This window comes from Corythoichthys intestinalis, chromosome 15 (genome assembly GCF_030265065.1).
Source record: "Corythoichthys intestinalis isolate RoL2023-P3 chromosome 15, ASM3026506v1, whole genome shotgun sequence".
NCBI lineage: Eukaryota > Metazoa > Chordata > Actinopteri > Syngnathiformes > Syngnathidae > Corythoichthys > Corythoichthys intestinalis.
In genome coordinates this window covers 17237771-17257984 of record NC_080409.1, presented here as the reverse complement: position 1 = coordinate 17257984, position 20214 = coordinate 17237771, and the positions used below count along the sequence as shown (strand labels likewise).

General features: G+C 36.9%; 1 protein-coding gene across 2 annotated transcripts; it reads left to right on the top strand.

Annotated features, from left to right (window-relative positions):
- The first annotated feature begins 526 nt into the window (after positions 1-526).
- Positions 527-18833, top strand: LOC130930693 (cytosolic 5'-nucleotidase 1A-like). Of its 2 annotated transcripts, XM_057858731.1 has the most exons (6): positions 539-1104; positions 3479-3646; positions 4209-4338; positions 8195-8317; positions 9160-9344; positions 13313-18833. In XM_057858731.1, the coding sequence occupies exons 1-6, from the start codon at positions 982-984 to the stop codon at positions 13646-13648; spliced, it is 1065 nt and encodes a 354-aa protein (XP_057714714.1). In that variant the 5' UTR covers positions 539-981; the 3' UTR covers positions 13649-18833. The 2 variants fall into 2 exon arrangements, with proteins under 2 accessions (XP_057714715.1, XP_057714714.1); XM_057858732.1 differs by lacking the exon at positions 3479-3646 and having other exon boundaries at positions 527-1104.
- Positions 18834-20214: the final 1381 nt, after the last annotated feature.

Sequence of the window (20214 nt, the reverse complement as noted above, 5' to 3'; positions counted from 1 at the left end):
TGATGCTAAAGTCATACTCTGGAAGCCCAGCATCTTAACCATGTGACGTCACCGCCCTGCGACGTCACCAACAATGGTGACCTACTCGTTAAACTAATTTTACAAATTGTATAAAAACATCAAGAGAGGTTTTAAGATCAAATTATTTTAACTCATAATAACGTTTATCTTTCAAGAACTACAAGCCTTTCTATCAATGGATCCTTTAAATTGTGTATGCTTACCCAATGCAGTGGCCAGTGAGCCTACAGTGAATTATGTTCCCATATCCAATCAGATCTTAGAGGTAGGTATCCCTCCTAACCAGTCTGTGGCCGTTGCCTGGCAACACCGAGTGCTGCTTCGTTGCCAAGATTCTTTTTGGAGGCTGTGGGGGGACGGGGGCAGGACACTCAATTTCCCACACTGCTGAGCAGCAGTATAAAGTGGCAGTAAATTATGGGATGTAAAAATTACCTAGCATGAAATTAACATGATAGCGATTACATAAAAAAAAAAAACAAATGTGCAAATCAATTCAGCATATAACAAATGGATGAAAATATTATGAAAAGACTGTACTTTGACGTATCACTCTCTACGATATGCAGTCTTTCAAAAGGCACCAGTCACAGTCACCAGTGAAAGGGTTAAAATAAGGCGGATGACATCAAATGCCTGGAAGTCAACAGTGTTGGATGAGAGACGAGAGAGAAGGAGAGATCTCAAGCAGAACGAGAATGCTCACGATGCAGAGGTTGAGACCTGTCATCAAGGATGTGTATTTTCCCATCTCTTCCCATTCTTCCTCCATGTAATTCCTCTTCCTGAGTGTTTCGCCGTACTGCTGCATGCGGACTGACTGATCTCGTATGCTGAGTGCACAGGGGCTCAGCTCAAATTGTGACTGTGCATGAGTGAGACAGCACTTTGACGGTAACTCCTTGCAGCCAGAGAGGGGGACTACACTGTTAGAACAGAGCAAGGAATCAGTTTTTCAAAATGAATTTGAACAATGGTGAAACTCCGACAGTTAGAGGACAGAGCAGGAATGGCGCAGGTGGCAGCTTGGAAGATAAGAAGACACTTATGAAGCCCTCAACTCCAACTAGGAAACCTCAACCAGTGAGTATGCGTTCAATCATGAAATTTTCAAATTTCTCCATTTGGTGATCAAGTTGAAATTCATAATGACATCTCTCAACGCTTGGATGGGTTGCAATGTGTGTGAGAGTACAAAAGCACATTTTTGGATTAAAATTTCAGAGGGGGGAAAATACTTGTTAACAATATCTCTCCATTTAGTGAAAAAAAGTTTTATAAATGGACTACCTTTGTTCTACCAGCTATATAAATAAAGGCCATGTTCTTTCTTCACATTTGCCTGTTCTCCAACCTGTGGAAGTGCTGCATAGAAAAGTACAACCCAGAAGCCGAGCTAAACATTTGGAGTTACTAAAGCATTTTATATGGGCACTTTACGCCAACTGTTTCTTTCAACTGATATCAACAAACAGACATTTTGGTATGTGGCCGTGTAGAAGGGATGCAGTGTTTTTTATCACTGTCACCTTGTCTCTGCCAGCGACAGTAAGTGACAATAAATGACTCTTGGCCATAGTGCAGAACAGTAAAAATAGACTGCCTACTAGATCACAAATGAATACTCTACTTCTAAGGATTTGAATCTTGTACTTAATAACGAGTAGTTGATTTCCAGTGTTCCAGAATTCCCCGAGATTCCTTCTTTCCGCAAGAGTATTATCTCAGTTAGTGCCTTACAGCAGTGGTCCCCAATCTTTTGTGCACCACTGACTGGTGTGCTGTGGGCCTTTTTTTCATGCACCGGCAATGTATCAGTAAATATAAAATAACACAACAGAGCTAAAATCGAACCTTAAATGAAGGGAAAATGTGACTCACCATACGCTGAATCATCCTTTTTCAACAGCGGTCTCTCCTGAAACATGACGGTAAATATCTTTGGTCGCAGGCATAATTAATTCTTCTCCAATCGTGAGAGGTTTCTCGCCTTTAACAATACGGTTCGCCACGAGGTATGATGCTCTCAGTGCATTCGCTTTTGTTCGTTTGGTGACTTTTAGCCACACATTATGCAGAATAGACTCAGTTGGCCTTTTGCCTGGCTAAAGCTATCCAAAGATGTCGCCACTCGCAGCACACAGCCAACAGCAGCAAACGTTACTGTTTACATTGACTGATGTGCAAACACCCCACTTCAGGGTTACGTACACAAATCTCTACTCAGATTAGTTAGGAGGCACAGGCCATATTGCAGTCATTAACAAATATTTATTATTTCTCTGCGGCCCGGTAGCAGTCTCCGGAACGGTTGTTGGGGATCCCTGTGTTACAGCATGGTTGATTATGATGCTAATAGCGTTTTATAATCATGCATAAATTTTATAGCATCGACTAATTTGCAACCCAGTCTAGGTCTCAGTCTTTGTTTGGTGTCTCGTAAGGCGGAAAAATGACAATTTCGGAGCGTTACCAATGACAACCTATTCATGGTCTTATTTGAGACAATAGTTTGATGTTGTCAGTTGCAAAATCTGAGTGAATTGTGACAGCCTAAAACTCCACAAGAATTTATTGTATAATCATCTAATCCAGTGTTTTTCAACCTTTTCTGAGTAACGGCACTTTTTTACATTGGAAAAAAATCTTGCGGCACACCACAAACTAAAAATGTTCCAAAATTACTTTCTCCACTATTGTATTTAATTATAAAATAGTTTTCAATATTTATACTTCCTCAGTGTGAGATGAACACAAAGCCAATATCCTGGCAGGAATCTTCCTCAACAGCTCTTCTTGCTCTGTTTTTATTGTTTTATAGCAGTAAGTCTTGAAAAGCTCAGTATTATCAGACAAGGGATTTTAGCAATGTTTTTAACTGCGTCAGGGCCGAGCATCTCACTGGCAATGGCTTGGCAGGCAGGTAGTATTAATGTTTCTACCAAAGTGTGGGACTTTTTGGATTCAGCAACATGTTCAGCAACAAGTCGGAGTTGTAGGAAGGAAGGAGTGGGTTGAAGGTTGCAATTGTGTGCAGATGAGTGAAATATTGCTCATGCCACCTTCAAGAACTGCTTGGATTTCTAGCTATCAGCCACGTTGCTGTCCTCCACAATGTATTGGGAGGGGATTGACGGTCTTCACATGTAAATAAGGTGGCTGAGGGCTGGAAATCTGAGCAGTTCTTGAATGCGACAAGAGCAATACCTCGCTCATCAACACGACCGCAACCTTCTACCTACTCGTTCCTTCCTACTGGAACTACACCCGACAACGTAGAAAAAAAAAAAAAAAAACGATATTGCATAATTTCTCGCGGCACACCTGACGATCTCTCACGGCACAGTAGTGTGCCACGGCACACTGGTTGAAAAACACTGATCTAATCATATCATTGATTGAGTTAAACTTTTTCCTGAATCCTGAAAATGGATTGATGTTCTCTGTGACTACCCAGCCCAAACCTGAGAATGCCATCACTATCGCTGTGTCGTCACGGGTCCTTTTCAACATGGAGCGGGAGCAGCAGATCTACGAGCAGCAAGGCATGGAGGAATATCTCAAGTATCAGCTGGAGCATGAAAGCGAGCCTTTCAGTCCTGGCCCTGCCTTTTCCTTTGTCAAGGTCAGAGAGCCCCAGAACAGTACAAATGCAGAAAAAAAAACAACAAAACCTGTCAGGTCAAATGCAAACTGCTGTGTTTAGTGTAGTATTTAGAGGGAAAATCTTAAAAAGCTATAATTTGACAGTGGGCTTTACATAGCCCAGACTAGTTTAACATTAAAATGTTTTTGTAAAATCAGTTGAATGGACATACTAAGGCTGCAAATGTCACAAGAAAGCAAACGTTTTGTACAACAGTCTAAAACTGAAACAATAACAATCACCTGATATACAGTATCTTCTCTTTCTGTGTCAGTGTCCTACCTCAGGAGATGTGAAAATAATGATTTGTGTTGGCATAAGAGGGGAATACACCTGTTTGATGAAGTATACAAACGTTCACCTCTGGCGTAATAATTTAGTCGTGACAAATGCTGAGCATAAAACTCGCCCCCGCAAAGTGTTTTAATAGGCTGCTTGGTGTGTGTGGGTGGTTAAAAAGAATAAGGATTAAATAACAAACAGATTCGTGCCAGCTAGTTTGTACATTTTAGTTTAAATGTGTGCTTGGTTGTGTTCCCAGGCTTTGGAGGCTGTCAACAGTCGACTGCGGGAACTTTACCCACACAGTGAGGAGCTGTTTGACGTGGTGCTCGTGACAAACAACCACGCATACGTGGGCCTCCGGCTCATTAATACCATCAATCATCACCGTGAGTTACATGACATACAACACTGAACACACACAATACAGGGTGATTTTACTTTTCATTTCACTATATTTTTCTGTAGCCTTTATGAGACATATTGAATGATTCTGTAATTTGCTGTATTCTTAATAATATAATTCAAACTGATTTGGACATTTGTAAGGCTTTCCGCTAAAGCCAAATGTTGCCATCTCAGTACCGAAATGAGATTTGACACTTTTCAGTGGTAATTTGTGTATTTGATATTTTCTGTGTAGCGTATATGCGTTTTTGCTACATGGGTTATGAACCGAGGTGGATAGATTGGCGAAAAACTTTACTCATGTCGGAGTGGCATTGCTTCAAAAATACTATTATTCAAGTAAAAAGTAAAAGCAGTCATCAAAAAAATGTACTAAAATACAAGTAAAAAAAGCATTCAGTGAAAAGAATACTCAAGTAATGAGTAACATTGTAAGTAACTGCTTACAATGTCATTTTTTTTTTTTTTACGAGACGGTATATTTTTTTCAATATGAATTAATATTATTATAGTGTACTATACATCAGCGATCCCCAACCACTGGGCTGGGGATCGGTACGGTACCGGTTCTTTGTTCATTTGCTACCGAGCCGCAGAGAAATATAACGATCACAATCTGCCCTGCGCCTCTTTACTAATCTGAGTAGAGAATTGTATACGTTGCCCTCTAGTGGTTGGCTGCCATTACTGGGGTGTTTGGACACCTAGCCACAGCCCAGTGTCAGTCAATGTAAACAGTCACGTTAGCTGCTGTTGACTGTGTGCTGTGGGCAGCGACATCTTTGGACAGCTTTTTTTACTGAGAAAAGGCCACCTGCTGTACCAGAACAGGAGACTACAACCAAGTCCATTCCCTTGAATTATCAAAATGAAGGTCAGATGTCTGATTATTTCAAGGGCGCAGGTTTGCATATGGACGATAGAGACATAACATTACCAACTTTTCAAGATGCTCAAATTGTCCCCACCAACTTTTAAGCAAGTTATGTTGTAACGATATAATTCACCCTACAATCATTAAGGGAATTATTTTCATTATGTTCAACCTTATATTTACCCCTTTTCACTTGCTGAATGTGCTCTTCCATTTCCCCCCTCAAATGCACGTGGATTGGCTAATGACTTGACCAACCCCGACACACACACGCACACACACAGCCCCGACAGAAATAAATGTAGACAACATGCCTCCTTCAAAAAGGAGGAATATTATACGTTTTTTTCGGCCAGCAGCAGCCACTGTAAGTAATTCAAAAAGACGCCGATGTTGTGGAGGTGGGAAACACACCACTCATCTTGCTACTGAAAGGCCGACCTGCATCAGAGTTAGCATAACATTAAACTGTGTGAACTTGCTACCCTGCAAAACTTGAGTAGGAAGCTGCCTAGAGAGACATGTCCTTCTGTTTTTGTTCATTTTTTGGGGGGATGCAGCAAGCTACCCACGCTAGCGTTGCAATCGGCGTAATGAGCACCCCTGATTTAGCATGTCATTTAATTAGGTGCCTATTCTTGAGAACTGTAGCCCTGACCCCTGTTTACCCAATCTGTTTGGTCTTATTAATATCCAACCCGAACAAAAAATATACATGCAGGTAATGCTGTTATATTGTCCGTACCAATGTTGAGACCAAACCTACGCCCTTGGTTTATTTGAATTAAGAATGGCTGCTAAGGAATGTTTAAAGGCAAACAGCCCCCCAACCCCAATAATTTTACGGTTTTCGAATGCTTGTCAAAAGAACAAGGACAGTTGAAAATTAAATTCTTCAATTTTTGTCATGACACTGTGCACACAAATATGTGTTACAAAGAATTCTCATGGCATCCTGGCATCCAGCCTTCTTTGTTAAAGGAAGGAAGAGGAGGAGGACAAATGTGGATTCTTGTCTTGTGGTGCTAAATTTCTTTCCCCCTTGTCAAGTCCCTCTTATTGACTTAATCATAGATTGATGTCTGCTTAAAAAGCGGATCTTTCCCATGGTTCACACACTAAATAATGTGCCGTAGGGGAATTGGGGACTCCCACACTCCCACAGCCATGACTCCATGGGATAATCAAAGGGTTAAAATATGTGAAGTTCTTGATAACATGGAGTGAGAATCTGGGCTCCCTCCCATATTCCCAAAACCTTGTAGGTCGTTATAAAAGACTCAAATTTGTTGAGAGTGACAATGTCTATGGGAATAGTTGTCTATCCCAAAGCGGAGGCACACGCACTATAGAAATTGAATAAATGGGCTACAGTGGAATGTCCTAATGGTCTTACGATTTGAATGCATTCAGGGAAATTGTGCTTCAAGTTGTAACTTAGACTTTAGAAATCTCATCGATGCTGCAGTGTATACATTGCTCCACTTTACAGCAGTAATATGTTTTTTTTCCCAGGTCTTTTTCTCTGCTCAAATCAAATTTGTCTCCTTAAGAAATTGATCTCCCTTGTTGTTCTGAATCATGGTTGTATTCGCGAGCTATTTGCAGTCCTCTCTAACCATTACACTTTAGTTGCTTGTATGTCATCAGACACGGACTGTACAGACTTTATTAATTTATCATCTTATTAACAAGGATACAGTTTTATAATTTTAATCATTTATGATCTTTTTACATAATGTGACCAACTTGCTCACCAACATCATGTTTGCAAGGTGCTATCAGGGAACTCATTCAGGATTTCCTCTCATGGACGTTTCCACAATTGTTTTCACTCACACGCACTACGAAAACACCACCCCGGTACACCAAGTGTAAAGGGTTTCATACACACTTGAGATATTATCTTTCTGCTCAGACTCAGCACTGAAACATTCACAAAAGGTACGACTGAAATGTTCTCATTTGCTCTACTGAAATGCTTTAATCCAAACAGTACTTCTCCAGTGCTTTTGCACAAATAATTGAAACACTCTTACACAGTACTAAAATGTTCGAATACAGTGGCATCTCGACATACGATCGCATCGACATACAATCCTTTCGACATCCGATGTAAAAATTGACTTCCCATTTGTCTCGACGATTTATGAGAGCGTTGCAATTTCATTGTTTTCCCACAAGATGGAAGCATGGCAAATTTTCATGTGAGAGAAATCAACATCGGTCCGAAAAAGGTTCGTGCAGGTGATAAAAGGAAAGAAGTGACGCTTACCATTGAAATTAAGAAGTAAATGATAAGAAAAATATGAGCGTGGTGTGCGTGTGAGTTAACTGGCTGGACAACGGAGCTATTACAATACATTTCTAAAAATCATTTTTATATTATTATTTTCTGTACACGAGAGGTGTCAGATCTGCCCAAATAAGTCTCGGAACACAGGGAGGCCAAAATCAAGAGGGGCCGGATCTCTTTCCAGCAGGATCCGGCACAAATTAACCCCTATGTAGAGGCATCACTGTATACTACATAATTATTTTTCTCTTACTGTCAGGATTGGACTCAAAGCTGGACTAAAATGAGTTTTCATGGTTTAAAAAATTTGTTTATTTGACAATTGTTCACTCAGTGTGGAAACAAATAAGGCCAAGTCCCTAAATAAATATTCGCTCCACCAAGGAGGACAAAAATGTTATATAAAACACTTACATACACTATACTTATAATCGTTTTAAAAAGTACATTTGGGTGTAGATGGACGAATGCCCTCCCTGATTCCAACTCAAATACCATTATGGACACCACTGAAACTACGGAAAAATGTGTTATTTTTTTTCATGCTCACACTTGCACGCTAATGAAATACTCAAACATTGTATGGACATACGTGTTTCAATATTTTGGATTTCAAATGTTATTATTTTCAGTAAAATAATATCTAGTCGTTCTGATTGTCTTTCAGACTTACTCATCGAGCGCTTCTGTATGACCGGAGGAAACAGTCCCATTGGTTACTTGAAAGCCTATCATACAAATTTGTATCTTTCAGCTGACTCATCCAAAGTGCGAGAAGCTCTGGCCGAAGGTCAGTATGAGCCATTTTCATACTATACAATAATCAGAGGTTGGTAAGTAAGAGTTGCGTTACTTCAAAATATTACTCAAGTAAAAGTAAAAGTAGTCATCCTAAAAAAGGAACTCAAGTAAAAGTAAAAACGTGTTTAATGAAAAGAATACTCAAGTAATGAATAACATTGTGAGTAACTGCTTGAGACGTTTGATTTATTATTTTTTTAAACAAGGGTATTTTTTTCTTTGCACAAGGTTATCTATATAAACTATTATTACCGTATACTATACTGAAACATATTACATAACCACACGAAGCGAAAGAAATACAACAACAACAAAAACATTGAATTCCAGCGAGAGAAAAAAAAATCTACAGAAATTAAGCATTATTCGTCCAAAGAGCATGAGCGCCCTCTAGTGGAGAAAATATGTTTCCCATTACGAAACTAAAAGGATCCTATCTCCGGTTTTCCTTGGTCAATCAGTGCCAAATAAAAACTGGGAGACAGATTAGAATCCATATTTTCGAGTCATATTGACGTTGGCGCGCTATGTCAAATACTTAATTTTCTACTTTGCTTTAAAGACGTAACGTGATTGAACAAGCTGGCGCAATCATAGAACGGCAACTTGAGCCTGATTGGTATAATGGAGTCATATGATTATTATTGCTATGTCTCATTGGTGAAACTAGTTGAGCCACTGTTGGCGTCTGTGGCAAAAAAAAAAAAAAAAAAAAAAAAAGTAAAATCTAATATGTAGGATAATGGGGAAAAATGTCATTACTAGAGTAGCGCAAAGTAGTGGTATAATACAAGCGTGTGAACAATATAAGTATGTGTGTCTGTGTGTCAGGTATTGCGGCAGCCACCATGTTCACTCCTGAAAAGATGAAGGAAGTGTCGGAGACTCAGCTTCGAGTCGCCTTTGACGGCGACGCTGTCCTCTTCTCTGACGAGTCAGAACGCATTTTCAAGGCCCATGGACTGGACAAGTTCTTTGAACATGAGAAGGCTCATGAGAACAAGCCTCTGGACCATGTACAGTATAGCGCCCTACACACAGTGCATGCTGATGGGTGACAGAATCATAAGTATTAATAAAAGTCAATGTTGCAGTTTTGCTTTTGAGCACAGGTTGAGTGTCAGTAACAGCTCAAAATGGTGATGGTCACACACTTTCTTCTGAAATGGAAAAACCACATGATTCCTCTCGGCTAGTCAGGGAAGGAAGGTCATGATCAGGAAATTTTTAGACAAAAAAAAAAACAAAATAACAGGATACTATTATAATATATTATTTATGAATTTTAATTTCAGTCTCAATATTTTTTGGTTTTCCCAAATTTTGACCAATAAAGTCTTACAGGTTGATAAATAGTTAATAGTTTTTTAGGCTAACGTTATGAGGTAATAACAAAATATATGTTACCATTACAGTGATCCCTCGTTTTTCACGGTTAATGGTGACCAAAACCCGCCGCAATAAGTAAAAAACTAGTCGCGCAAAAAAAAAAAAAAAAAAATTCTTTTATGGTCAATGTATTTATTCAGATTTTGCATTTGAAAGCAATACATATAAGTCATGTTTTTTTTCAATGTTTACTCAAAGTATAATAAAAAAAAAACACTGAGACTCTGAGACCCCCAATTTAGCCAACTTTCAAAATTGTCCGATATGCATGTGTGATACATCATTGGAAAGTTTAAAAATCTCAATTTTCTGGGGGAAGAAACATTTTAAACAGGAGGGCATTTAAAAAAAAAAAAGTTTTTTAAACAGCAAAACCCATCTGGACGTGAGAGCACACGAGAGCAGAATTACAGACGCCATGACTTTAACGAGATATTATCGCATACTTGCAAAAACTCCATGTAGCATGTATCACTGAGTGTCAAGATCCAGCTGTGAATGGCCACAGCTGGATTTTTGGGGGATTTTATGGGGGAAACATGGTAATATAACAAGGGTTGCGATGCAGGAATCACAGACATCAAGGAGTGGTTGAGATTTTCTTTTTCATATATTTACCCTTTTAAACGTTTTTTTTCTTCAATTTTTTTTGTTTGGATCGATTATTTATCATCTGAAATATCGGAGGAAATGTAACAAAAAAAAAAAAAAACATTAAGTGATAGTTATGAGGTAGATATGTGTGACTTTTTTACAGACGCCATTTTTTTCATTGTGACATCATTTGTTTAAAAGTGACTATGTGAGTGAATAATTTTTTAAAGTCGGTTTTTTTTTTTTCAAACAAAATATTAGACATCAAATAATGATTCTAAGCTAAAAACGACAGACATTTTGAATAATAAATATAATTTACCTTTGTTTTATGGCTGGGTTGAAACAAAAGCGGTTGAGCGACGTCTGTAAACGGGGGTTTTCAGGATAAAACGGACAAATTAAAAATAGTTCGGGGGCTTAATCCACCATGAATCTGCTATGGCAGCATATAGACATATTGTTCTATCCAACACAACAGCTGTTTTGGCTAAAAATACAGCATTTTCTTTTAAATAGGACTGCAAGAGCAGAAACTGCTTTTTCAGTCTTGTCTGTGTTTTCCGCTATATATATATTTATGTTTACACACACATATATATATATATATACAGTGGGGAGAACAAGTATTTGATACACTGCCAAATGTGTAAATATATATATTTATGTTTACACACACACACACACACACACACATATATATATATATATATATATATATATATATATATATATATATATATATATATATATATATATATATATATATATATACAGTGGGGAGAACAAGCATTTGGCAGTGTATCAAATACTTGTTCTCCCCACTGTATATATATATATATGTGTGTGTGTAAACATAAATATATATAGTATAGTATTTGATACACTGCCAAATACTTGTTCTCCCCACTGTATGTACTTACTAAAGATGTCCCGATCGATCAGCATCGATCGGGTCCAATCACGTCATTTTCAAAGTATCGGAATCGGCAAAAAAATATCGGACATGCCTTTTTTGGATTTATATATATTTTTTAATTAAATCGTTTTCTAATTGTATTTAATGTTACAGACAAAATGTCTTACACAGAGTCTTTAGTTTTGGCTTAAAGTAGGGCTATCAAATTTATCGCGTTAACGGCGGTAATTAATTTTTAAAAAATTAATCACGTTAAAATATTTAACGCAATTAATGCATGCTCTGCACGACCCACTCACGCATTGTCGGGTTCAATCTATAATGGCACCGTTTTACCTATATATAGAGCTAAAAGGCAGCGTAAAATGAGTAGAGAGAATTTTGGCAGCCTTTGGAGCCTTTTTGTAATTGGCTAAAACCTTACAATCCCTCTCTCAACAATTAGATATATCGTGGGAAGCAATGTTGGGAAGAAAGGTAGTAGTTGACCTTTTTCTTTACACCCTATGTTATTTCCCAACGCAGAGAAGATATATCAATTGGTGCCACTACGCACAGCCATGGTTGCACTTCCCATCATGCATTTGCGCAGAACAGTTAAATGGCTACAGTATCATTTACTGAAAGCTCAACAAATACACTAGATGGATATATTTAGTCACAATATACAAAGTCACATTTATCCTTTAAGAATTACAAGTCTTTCTATGCGTGGATCCCTCTCACAGAAAGAATGTTAATAATGTAAACGCCATCTTGAGGATTTATTGTCATAATAAACAAATACAGTACTTATGTACTGTATGTTGAATGTATATATTCGTCCGAGTTTTATTCATTTTTTTCTTAATGCATTGCCAAAATGTATATAATTGGGAAAAATTATCGGGAATGATTGGAATTGAATCGGGAGCAAAAAAAAAAGCAATCGGATCGGGAAATATCGGGATCGGCAGATATTCAAACTAAAACGATTGGGATCGGATCGAGAGCAAAAAAACATGATCGGAACAACCCTAGTACTTACTATACATATATATATATATATATATATATATATATATATATATATATATATATATATATATATATAGTGTATTTTAATAAATGGATTTTAAGCACTTCAGATGCAATAATTACAATAGGTTTTAAACATATTACTGTCCCACCGAATTATTTTCAAACAAGACTGAAGTAGAAAAATGCTGGCCCTTGTTAAATGCTTCATTGAGTGTGTCCACTTAAAAAGCTGCTCACTCACACACAATGAGTTGCCACAGCAACTGTTTAACAAGCTAAACGATGAATGACGTAGGCGGTGCTTTGAAGTTTCAGCTTCTAAGCATCTCTGGCAAGATCAAACCTTAACGCCTCTCAATCATTGTTAACTTTAGTGCACTGCCTGACCAAGAAAAGCAGCAGGAGAGAGAGTGAGACAACGTGATCAGATGGGGACAGCTCATCTGTATCTATTTATTTTTTAATTAAAAAAAAGAAAGAGAAATTCCACGATGGACGTAGGGCGTGAAGTTTGAAACACGAAGTAGTGAACGATATCTGTTGGGGGGATTCTCAATAATAGGGAAGGAAGAGTTTGTGTAATGTAAACATGGTACTACGGAATTGTTTCACCTTAAATCAGGAGGAGAAAAACATGTGAGGCCAAGCAAATGAAATTAATTCACAGGTTCTTATAATCTGACAGCTCAAACACTATAAGCACCGATTTACATATTAAAAAAAAAAAAAAAAAAAAAAAAAAGCAATTCTTTCAATAAATTGTATAAATCTAAGTATTTCCAACAGCTCTGTTCTTTTTCTGTCCTGTTTCTCTTTGGATGCAATATTTTGGCATTGGACGTTTTTTGTCCTCTTGGGGCCTTGTGCTGCCATAGCAGTCTTAAGTTTTGTAACCGTTCACAGTAAGTAGTGTTGTCCAATGACATTTAAAACTGAATTAGCAATCCAGTTGTTTCTATGAAAGCTGTAAAATTAAAAAAATGTCGTGCACACAAGGAAGTAAACATTTTAAAAAAATAAAGCATTATATTGTCCTCACTGTGCTCTATCATCTTGCTGCAGGGCCCACTGAAGGGCTTCCTGGAGGTTTTGGGAAAACTACAGAGGAAGTTTTTTGAAAAAGGCCTACGAATGGACTGCCCTATTCGCACTTATCTGGTGACGGCACGCAGCGCTGCCAGTTCCGGCACCAGAGCCTTAAAGACTCTGCGGTCGTGGGGCCTGGAGATTGACGAGGCTCTCTTTCTAGCAGGAGCGCCTAAGGGCCCCATGCTGGAGAAGATCAGGCCGCACATTTTCTTTGACGACCAGATGTTTCATGTGGAAGGGGCGGCCGAGCTTGGCACAGTGGCTTGTCACGTTCCTTACGGCATTGCCCAGAGACAGGCAAAGAAATGACTTCTTACAACCTTGATGGTGAGGCCATATACGTCTGGAAGTAGAGGGCAGAAAAATCTATGCTAAAGTGGATGAAAATGATTGCACACGAAATAAAAAATGCTACCACCCCAATTCCAATGATGATGGAACATTGTTAAAAATAAATTAAAAATGGAATGCAATTATCAGCAAATCATGTTTAATTAAATGGACTACAAAAAAACAAGATATTAAATGTTGTATTAAATGTTTTAGGCACATAATCATGAACTTGGATGCCCCTGCTTAATTCAGCGAGACAATGCTATACCACTAAGGAGTGTAGGTACAAGACTGGCCCGCCTCCTTACCAGACCTGTCGCCCATTGAAAATGTTTGCGCATTATGAAGTGTAAAATACGACAACAGAGACCCCCGACTGTTGAACTGCTAAAGCTGCACATTAAAATGGGGAAGAATTCCAAACTACAAAAACTTTTGCTAAACAGTTAAACAGTAAAAACAGTTACTAAATGTTCATTGAATGTTGTTAAAAGCAAAGGTTAACACAGTGGTAAACATGATTCAGTCACTTTTTTGGAATGTGTTGCAGCTATACAATGATGTACTGCACGCAACACGTCACTTTTGCTAATTAATATTCATGACGTTAGCAATTGTTGATAGGCGGGTGAAGCTCTCGTTTGTCCTTTATGCTAAATGCATGCAAATAGTGTACAAATTAGATGTTTACTGAGCTAAACCTACCAATTCTGTCCGAAAATGATGTCCCTGGTGCTAAATTCACTGGTAAAGATGTGGAAGAACATACAAATGTTCAATTAAAGAGATGGCTTGAGTGTCGAGGACTGAAAAAGACAGGAAAAAGAGCCGACCTGATCCAGACGTAGCTTTTTATATCGACACCTTTTTCTTGTGTGCTTTGCCCAGCGCCACTGACAATGACATTCTCCCGTTTCAACAAACTATCCTTTACCACCATATGCCCTGTCTTTCTTATATATTATATCCTCTGGTTGTCTTATGTCTTATGGGGGTAATTTACATTGCTATTTTTGGGTAGCGATCGCAAATGCTACTCGTTGACAGCCAATGAACACTTTTAATGTTTTTCATTAATAACAAATCTTAATTCTATAATTTATGTACACTTCCCCCTTCCTAAAGTTTTTTTTTTTTTCATAACAAAAGGTAACAACAGTAGCAGTCAGATACTATTTAAATTTTTTGTCAGGTCATTCATTGTCAGACAGAAGCAGCACGGCAAAACGCTACGCTAAAAAATAAGTAAAAATTTCATAATGGCTTACTTCTTTGTCCTTTGTAGGACTATGGCCCTCAACAAAATGTTTACTGCATATGAAAGTGAATGGCTTCACCTTGCTCGCGTTAATCTTGTCTTTTGGACGTCCGCACAATTTGATCCATTGTTCACATTTTTGCTCATTTTTGGCTTTGGGAAACGTATGAAGAAAACATCCTTCATATGTCGTAACGTCTCAAGTCGTTTCTACAAGTTCCATAGCAGCAGTGTTTACTCGGCATGTGCATTTTTGAAAGATTACCGGCAGAAAACAAGCAGTAATAACATGAGTTGTATGCGAGGGCGTGTCTATGTTGACCCACTTCCAGGTTACGATGGCGACGTCACGGTCTAAAAATACCATTCGTGCGGTATGCTATTCTAAGGTCATGAATATTTGCTAAAAAAAAAAGATGATCAGTTATATGTTGTCTTTGCAGCATATTCAATTAAATATACTGTAGGTGGAACATGATTTGCCAGTCATTGTTTTCTGTTTTTATTTATGTTAGACACAATGTCCCAATTTCATTGGAATTAAAGTTATATTTTCTTTGTCAAAATGTCAGAATCAAAAAACATATTTGTCTGTTATAAAGTAGTTTATCGTAAATTTGTCAAATGTTAAAGTATTTTTGTGTATTTTATGTTGAAGAATGTCAGAGAGATGTTGTACATGTGGTTTGTTGATTTGTTGATGTATTTTCCCATTACAAATGTGGTATGTTATGGGGGAAAAAAAAAAAACTCTCCTTGAAATGGGACACATTTGAAATATAATTGATACTTCTAATTTTTATGTCTCCTTTTGTCTTGTCTGGACATTTATCTGCCTTTAATCAGAAAAAACAAACCTAACACAGACTAAACAAAAAAAGAAAAAAAAAAGGTTTTTGTCTTCAGACATTTAACCAGTGTTGTTAATAACATCGTTAGAGTATAACGACGTTATTTTTGTCAGTAGCAGAGGTGGGTAGAGTAGCCAAAAATTATACTCAAATAAAAGTAGCATTACTTCCAGATAATATTACTCAAGTAAAAGTTGTCATCCAAAAATTTACTCAAGTACAAGTAAAAAAGTGTTCCTTGAAAACAATACTCAAGTAATAGGTAACACTGTATATACTGAACTGCTGCAGTGCAGTATATACACTGCTCCCAAAATTCAAAGGAACACACAAGTGTGACGGTACACACAGGTCACGGTTCAGTACGTACCTCGGTACGTGGGTCACGGTTTGGTGCGGATTCAGTACAACAGGAAAAACAAAAAGGCTTTTTTTCCCACAGCATTTCAATGTTAAAGTTTGTATACCATTACAGCTTATATGAGTGAAATTTTTTTTTTAAATGTAAAAAGGGTGACCTATGTTTTTGGGAATGAAAAAGAGTTCAATTCAAACAGTTAATATAAACATATTTGATGTGAAAGACGTTATAGAATGGATCATGTAATAACGTGTACAACACGAAAAGTAACGTCACTTACTTTGCCGAGTAACTAATTACTCTTATATTAAGGTAACCGAGTTACTAACTCAATTACTTTTTGGGAGAAGTAACTTGTGTCTGTAACTAATTATTTTTTTAAAGTAAGATTAACAACACTGACCATTACGCTCTTATATACGGTAGGTGAAATTAAATAAAAAATGTAAAAAGTGTGACCTATGGGTTTTTTTTTGGGAATGAAAACGACATTTTAGTTCAATCAGTTAATATAAACATATTTGATTTGAAAGATGTGATTGAATGGAACATGTAATAACGTGTAGAACATGAAAAGTAACGTCACTTACTTTGCTAAGTAACTAATTACTCTTACATTGAGGTAACTGAGTTACTAACTCAATTACTTTTTGGGAGAAGTAATTTGTATCTGTAACCAATTACTTTTTAAAAGTAAAATTAACAACACTGAGTGTAACAGATTTCAAAAGCTTTGTTCACGCTGCACATGGACAGGCTGCATTAACTGAACTATCACACACCATAGACTTCATGATAATATTGACGAGGCGCGGGGCCGATTAATAGGGGGCCATATACCCGTCAAAGCTGACCGAGTGGAAACACAGACAAAGAGCTTTTTATGTTTAAAATTCTTCTGAATAAATGCTTAAATCCTTGAATTCTTTATAGATATGGAGGTGACAGTTTTAATTTTTGGTTAAAAAAAACCAACAAAAAAACGCAGCAGTTACCATTTATTTTATGTAAATATGTCGAATGTGCTGCTTGTCTTTAAGCAACTGTGGCGCCGCCTTATCACCACAAAGAGTTTTTTACGTTGATAATTCTTGTGAATAAATGCTCAAATCCCTGTATTATTTATAAACATGGACGAAAAACAGTCTCGATTCTTGGTTAAAAGCAGAAAAAACAAAACAAAAACAAACCGTGCAGTTAGCATTTATTTTACGAAAATATTGTGAACTATGACGCCAATGCTGTAGCGGCTAATTTCTCCCATTGACTTTTTTCACAACGTTTCAAAATGCATGCATGGTACGAAAAACATAATAATTACCTTGAATCCTCGAACAAATCACTCCTGAGACAATCCTTCCTGTTTGTATGCGGGACAACTTTCATACTTTTTCAACCTGAATCTGGCGTTAGATCGCTGTGTGCGTGGGTTTGAGAATAACTCCTCTTGATGTGTGCAGGCCCCCTACTTGAAGGCGTGTCGCAGTGTCTGACGGAAGTGACCCGTCAATATCATTATGAAGTCTACGCACACACATTCATTCATTCTATTGCGAAACTGCTTATTCTCAAAAGTATCGCTAGGGAGCTGGGGCCTATCCCAGCTGACGATGGTCAGGAGCCGGCGAACACCCTGTTCTGGTTGCCAGCCACCTTGTAATGGTAAACAAACAACCTTTTACATACACAATAACGCTTTCGGAGAATTTGGAGAGTTCAATCATGCTTGTTTTTCTGACACAGGAGCACACACGATTACTCCGAGAAAACATGCAAACTGTCCGGCACAATGCAGCCTACACATCAAAGCATGCAAGCTTTCTATTGAATCAGGAAGGATAATCAAGTGCAAAGTGAGTCCTGAGACAGAAATTCGCATTCAAACAATCTAATCTTGGTTATAATAATTACAAAATATTAACATTGCATAGTTAAACATGGAAATCTTCCAAATGTTAGGAGTACAAATGCTTTAACACACCCCAGATGTAGTTTATTCTTGACAGTAGAGGGTGACAGAGACCAACCTACTCACGACATAAAGGGTAGGCTTTCTCCTATTTATTCTAAACTGGTTCTCATGATGATTTTCCACAAAAATAGGACACTTCCCATGCCACACTGATTGTCTGGCAGTGAATAGAAAAATCAGGGAATTCACTTAAACAATAAAAACAATGTACAGAGCCCAGGTGTGTCTATCAGAGTGGTGGCTATCAGGAAATTATATGATCATTCCATCTGTGGCATTTTGCTTAAAAAAAAAAAAAAAAAAAAAAAAAACAGAAGAAGAAGAATCTTTTTTTTTTTTTTGCTTATACAAGGATTGTATAAAACATGATGAATGTGTTTGTTTTTTATCCACTTTATATTCATCCAGAAAGAATGTATTTGTGTGACTTATAACAGTGTACAGTATAACAGCGTAATTTTATTGTATTTAGGGATTCACTAATTTTGATTCCTAAATCAGGATATCTGCTGGTACCGACACTATTTCGATAGTAGAACTGTTTCCTGTAATGTTATTCCAAGATTGTTTAGTTGATTTTACAGTGAGGACCATATGTATTTGCAGCCCTTGTGATTTTGCAAGTTCACCCACTTAGCAAATTCTTCACCAGGTTTTCACATATGGAAACAGGGATTTTGCCCCATTCCTCCACACAAATCTTCTCTAGAACTGTCAGGTTTTGGGCATAAGTAGATTTTAAGGGGGGAGGCATATATATATATATATATATATATATATATATATATATATATATATATATATATATATATATATATATATATATATATATATATATATATATATATATATATATATATATGTAAAAGTTGTAAAGCAATAAAACTGCAAAAAACATGAATGAAATGAATAAAAAAACATTTTTATAATGGGTCAAAATTATTTTTCGAGCACCTTAGACAGTCAGTTGCTTTGCATATAATTTAATATAAATTAATACACATTAGAGAAAAAAAAATATTTTTAAAAATGTTCTTTTTTTCTTTGATTGAATTTTCTTTTTTTGATTGAAGCAACTTTTTGGGGGGTTGAATGATTTAGACACAAATGTCCTACTCATACTATGGTCCAAACACAAAAAGGATTGCTTCAATCAAAGAAAACTTTTTCAATGAAAATTTTTTTCGAATTCAAATTTTTCAATCTCAAATATTTTTTCGCATTCAAAAACTTTTTTCTATGATTGAAATTTTTCTTTTTTTGATTGAAGTGATAGTTCTTTTTGAAAATCTATATTTTTTTGAAGCAACTTATTTTTTTGATTGAATAATAAAGAGAAAAATGTCCTAGCCAAAATGTGGCCCAAACACAAATAAACATTACTTCAATTAAAAAGTTTCTTCAATAAAAAAAAAACTTGACTTCAATCAAAAAAAAAAAAAAAAAAAAAAAAAAAAAAAAAATCAAAGAAAAATAGCTTTCAAATGCAGTTTCAAATTTATTTTTACATTCAAACACATTTTTTTTTTTTTTTTTTAATTTAAGCAACTTTTTTTTGTTGAAAATATATATTTTGATTGAATGAACTTTTTTTTAATTGAAGCATCTTTTTTGGGATTGAATAATAAAGACACAAATCTACCGCCATATGGCTCTGCCCAGGGGATACAATTTTTGACTGGGGTAACTACATTGGCACGACACCAGCGGGCGAACCAAATTCAATGGATGACGATCTTGGCGAAAAGTATTGCCTAAGCAGCCTGATTTAGAATCCCCCTCAGGAATGATGGGAAACAAAAAAACGCTCATTGTCAACTTAGTTCAAATATTCTTGTAAGTTAATTTTATTCCTGACACTGTGTTTTGGGGTCATCAACATATTTTGCCCCCCCCAGCCCCAAAAGTCAAACTCCGCCTATGATTTTGGGGCTGTCATTGAGAAACACGAAGTTTCAGCTCCATCCAAAGATTTTCTGTTGGATAGAGGTCTGGAGACTGGCTAGGTCACTCCAGAACCTTGGTATGCTTTTTACGCAGCCACTCCTTGGTCAGCTTGGCTGTGTGCTTCGGATCATTGTCATGTTGGAAGATCCAACA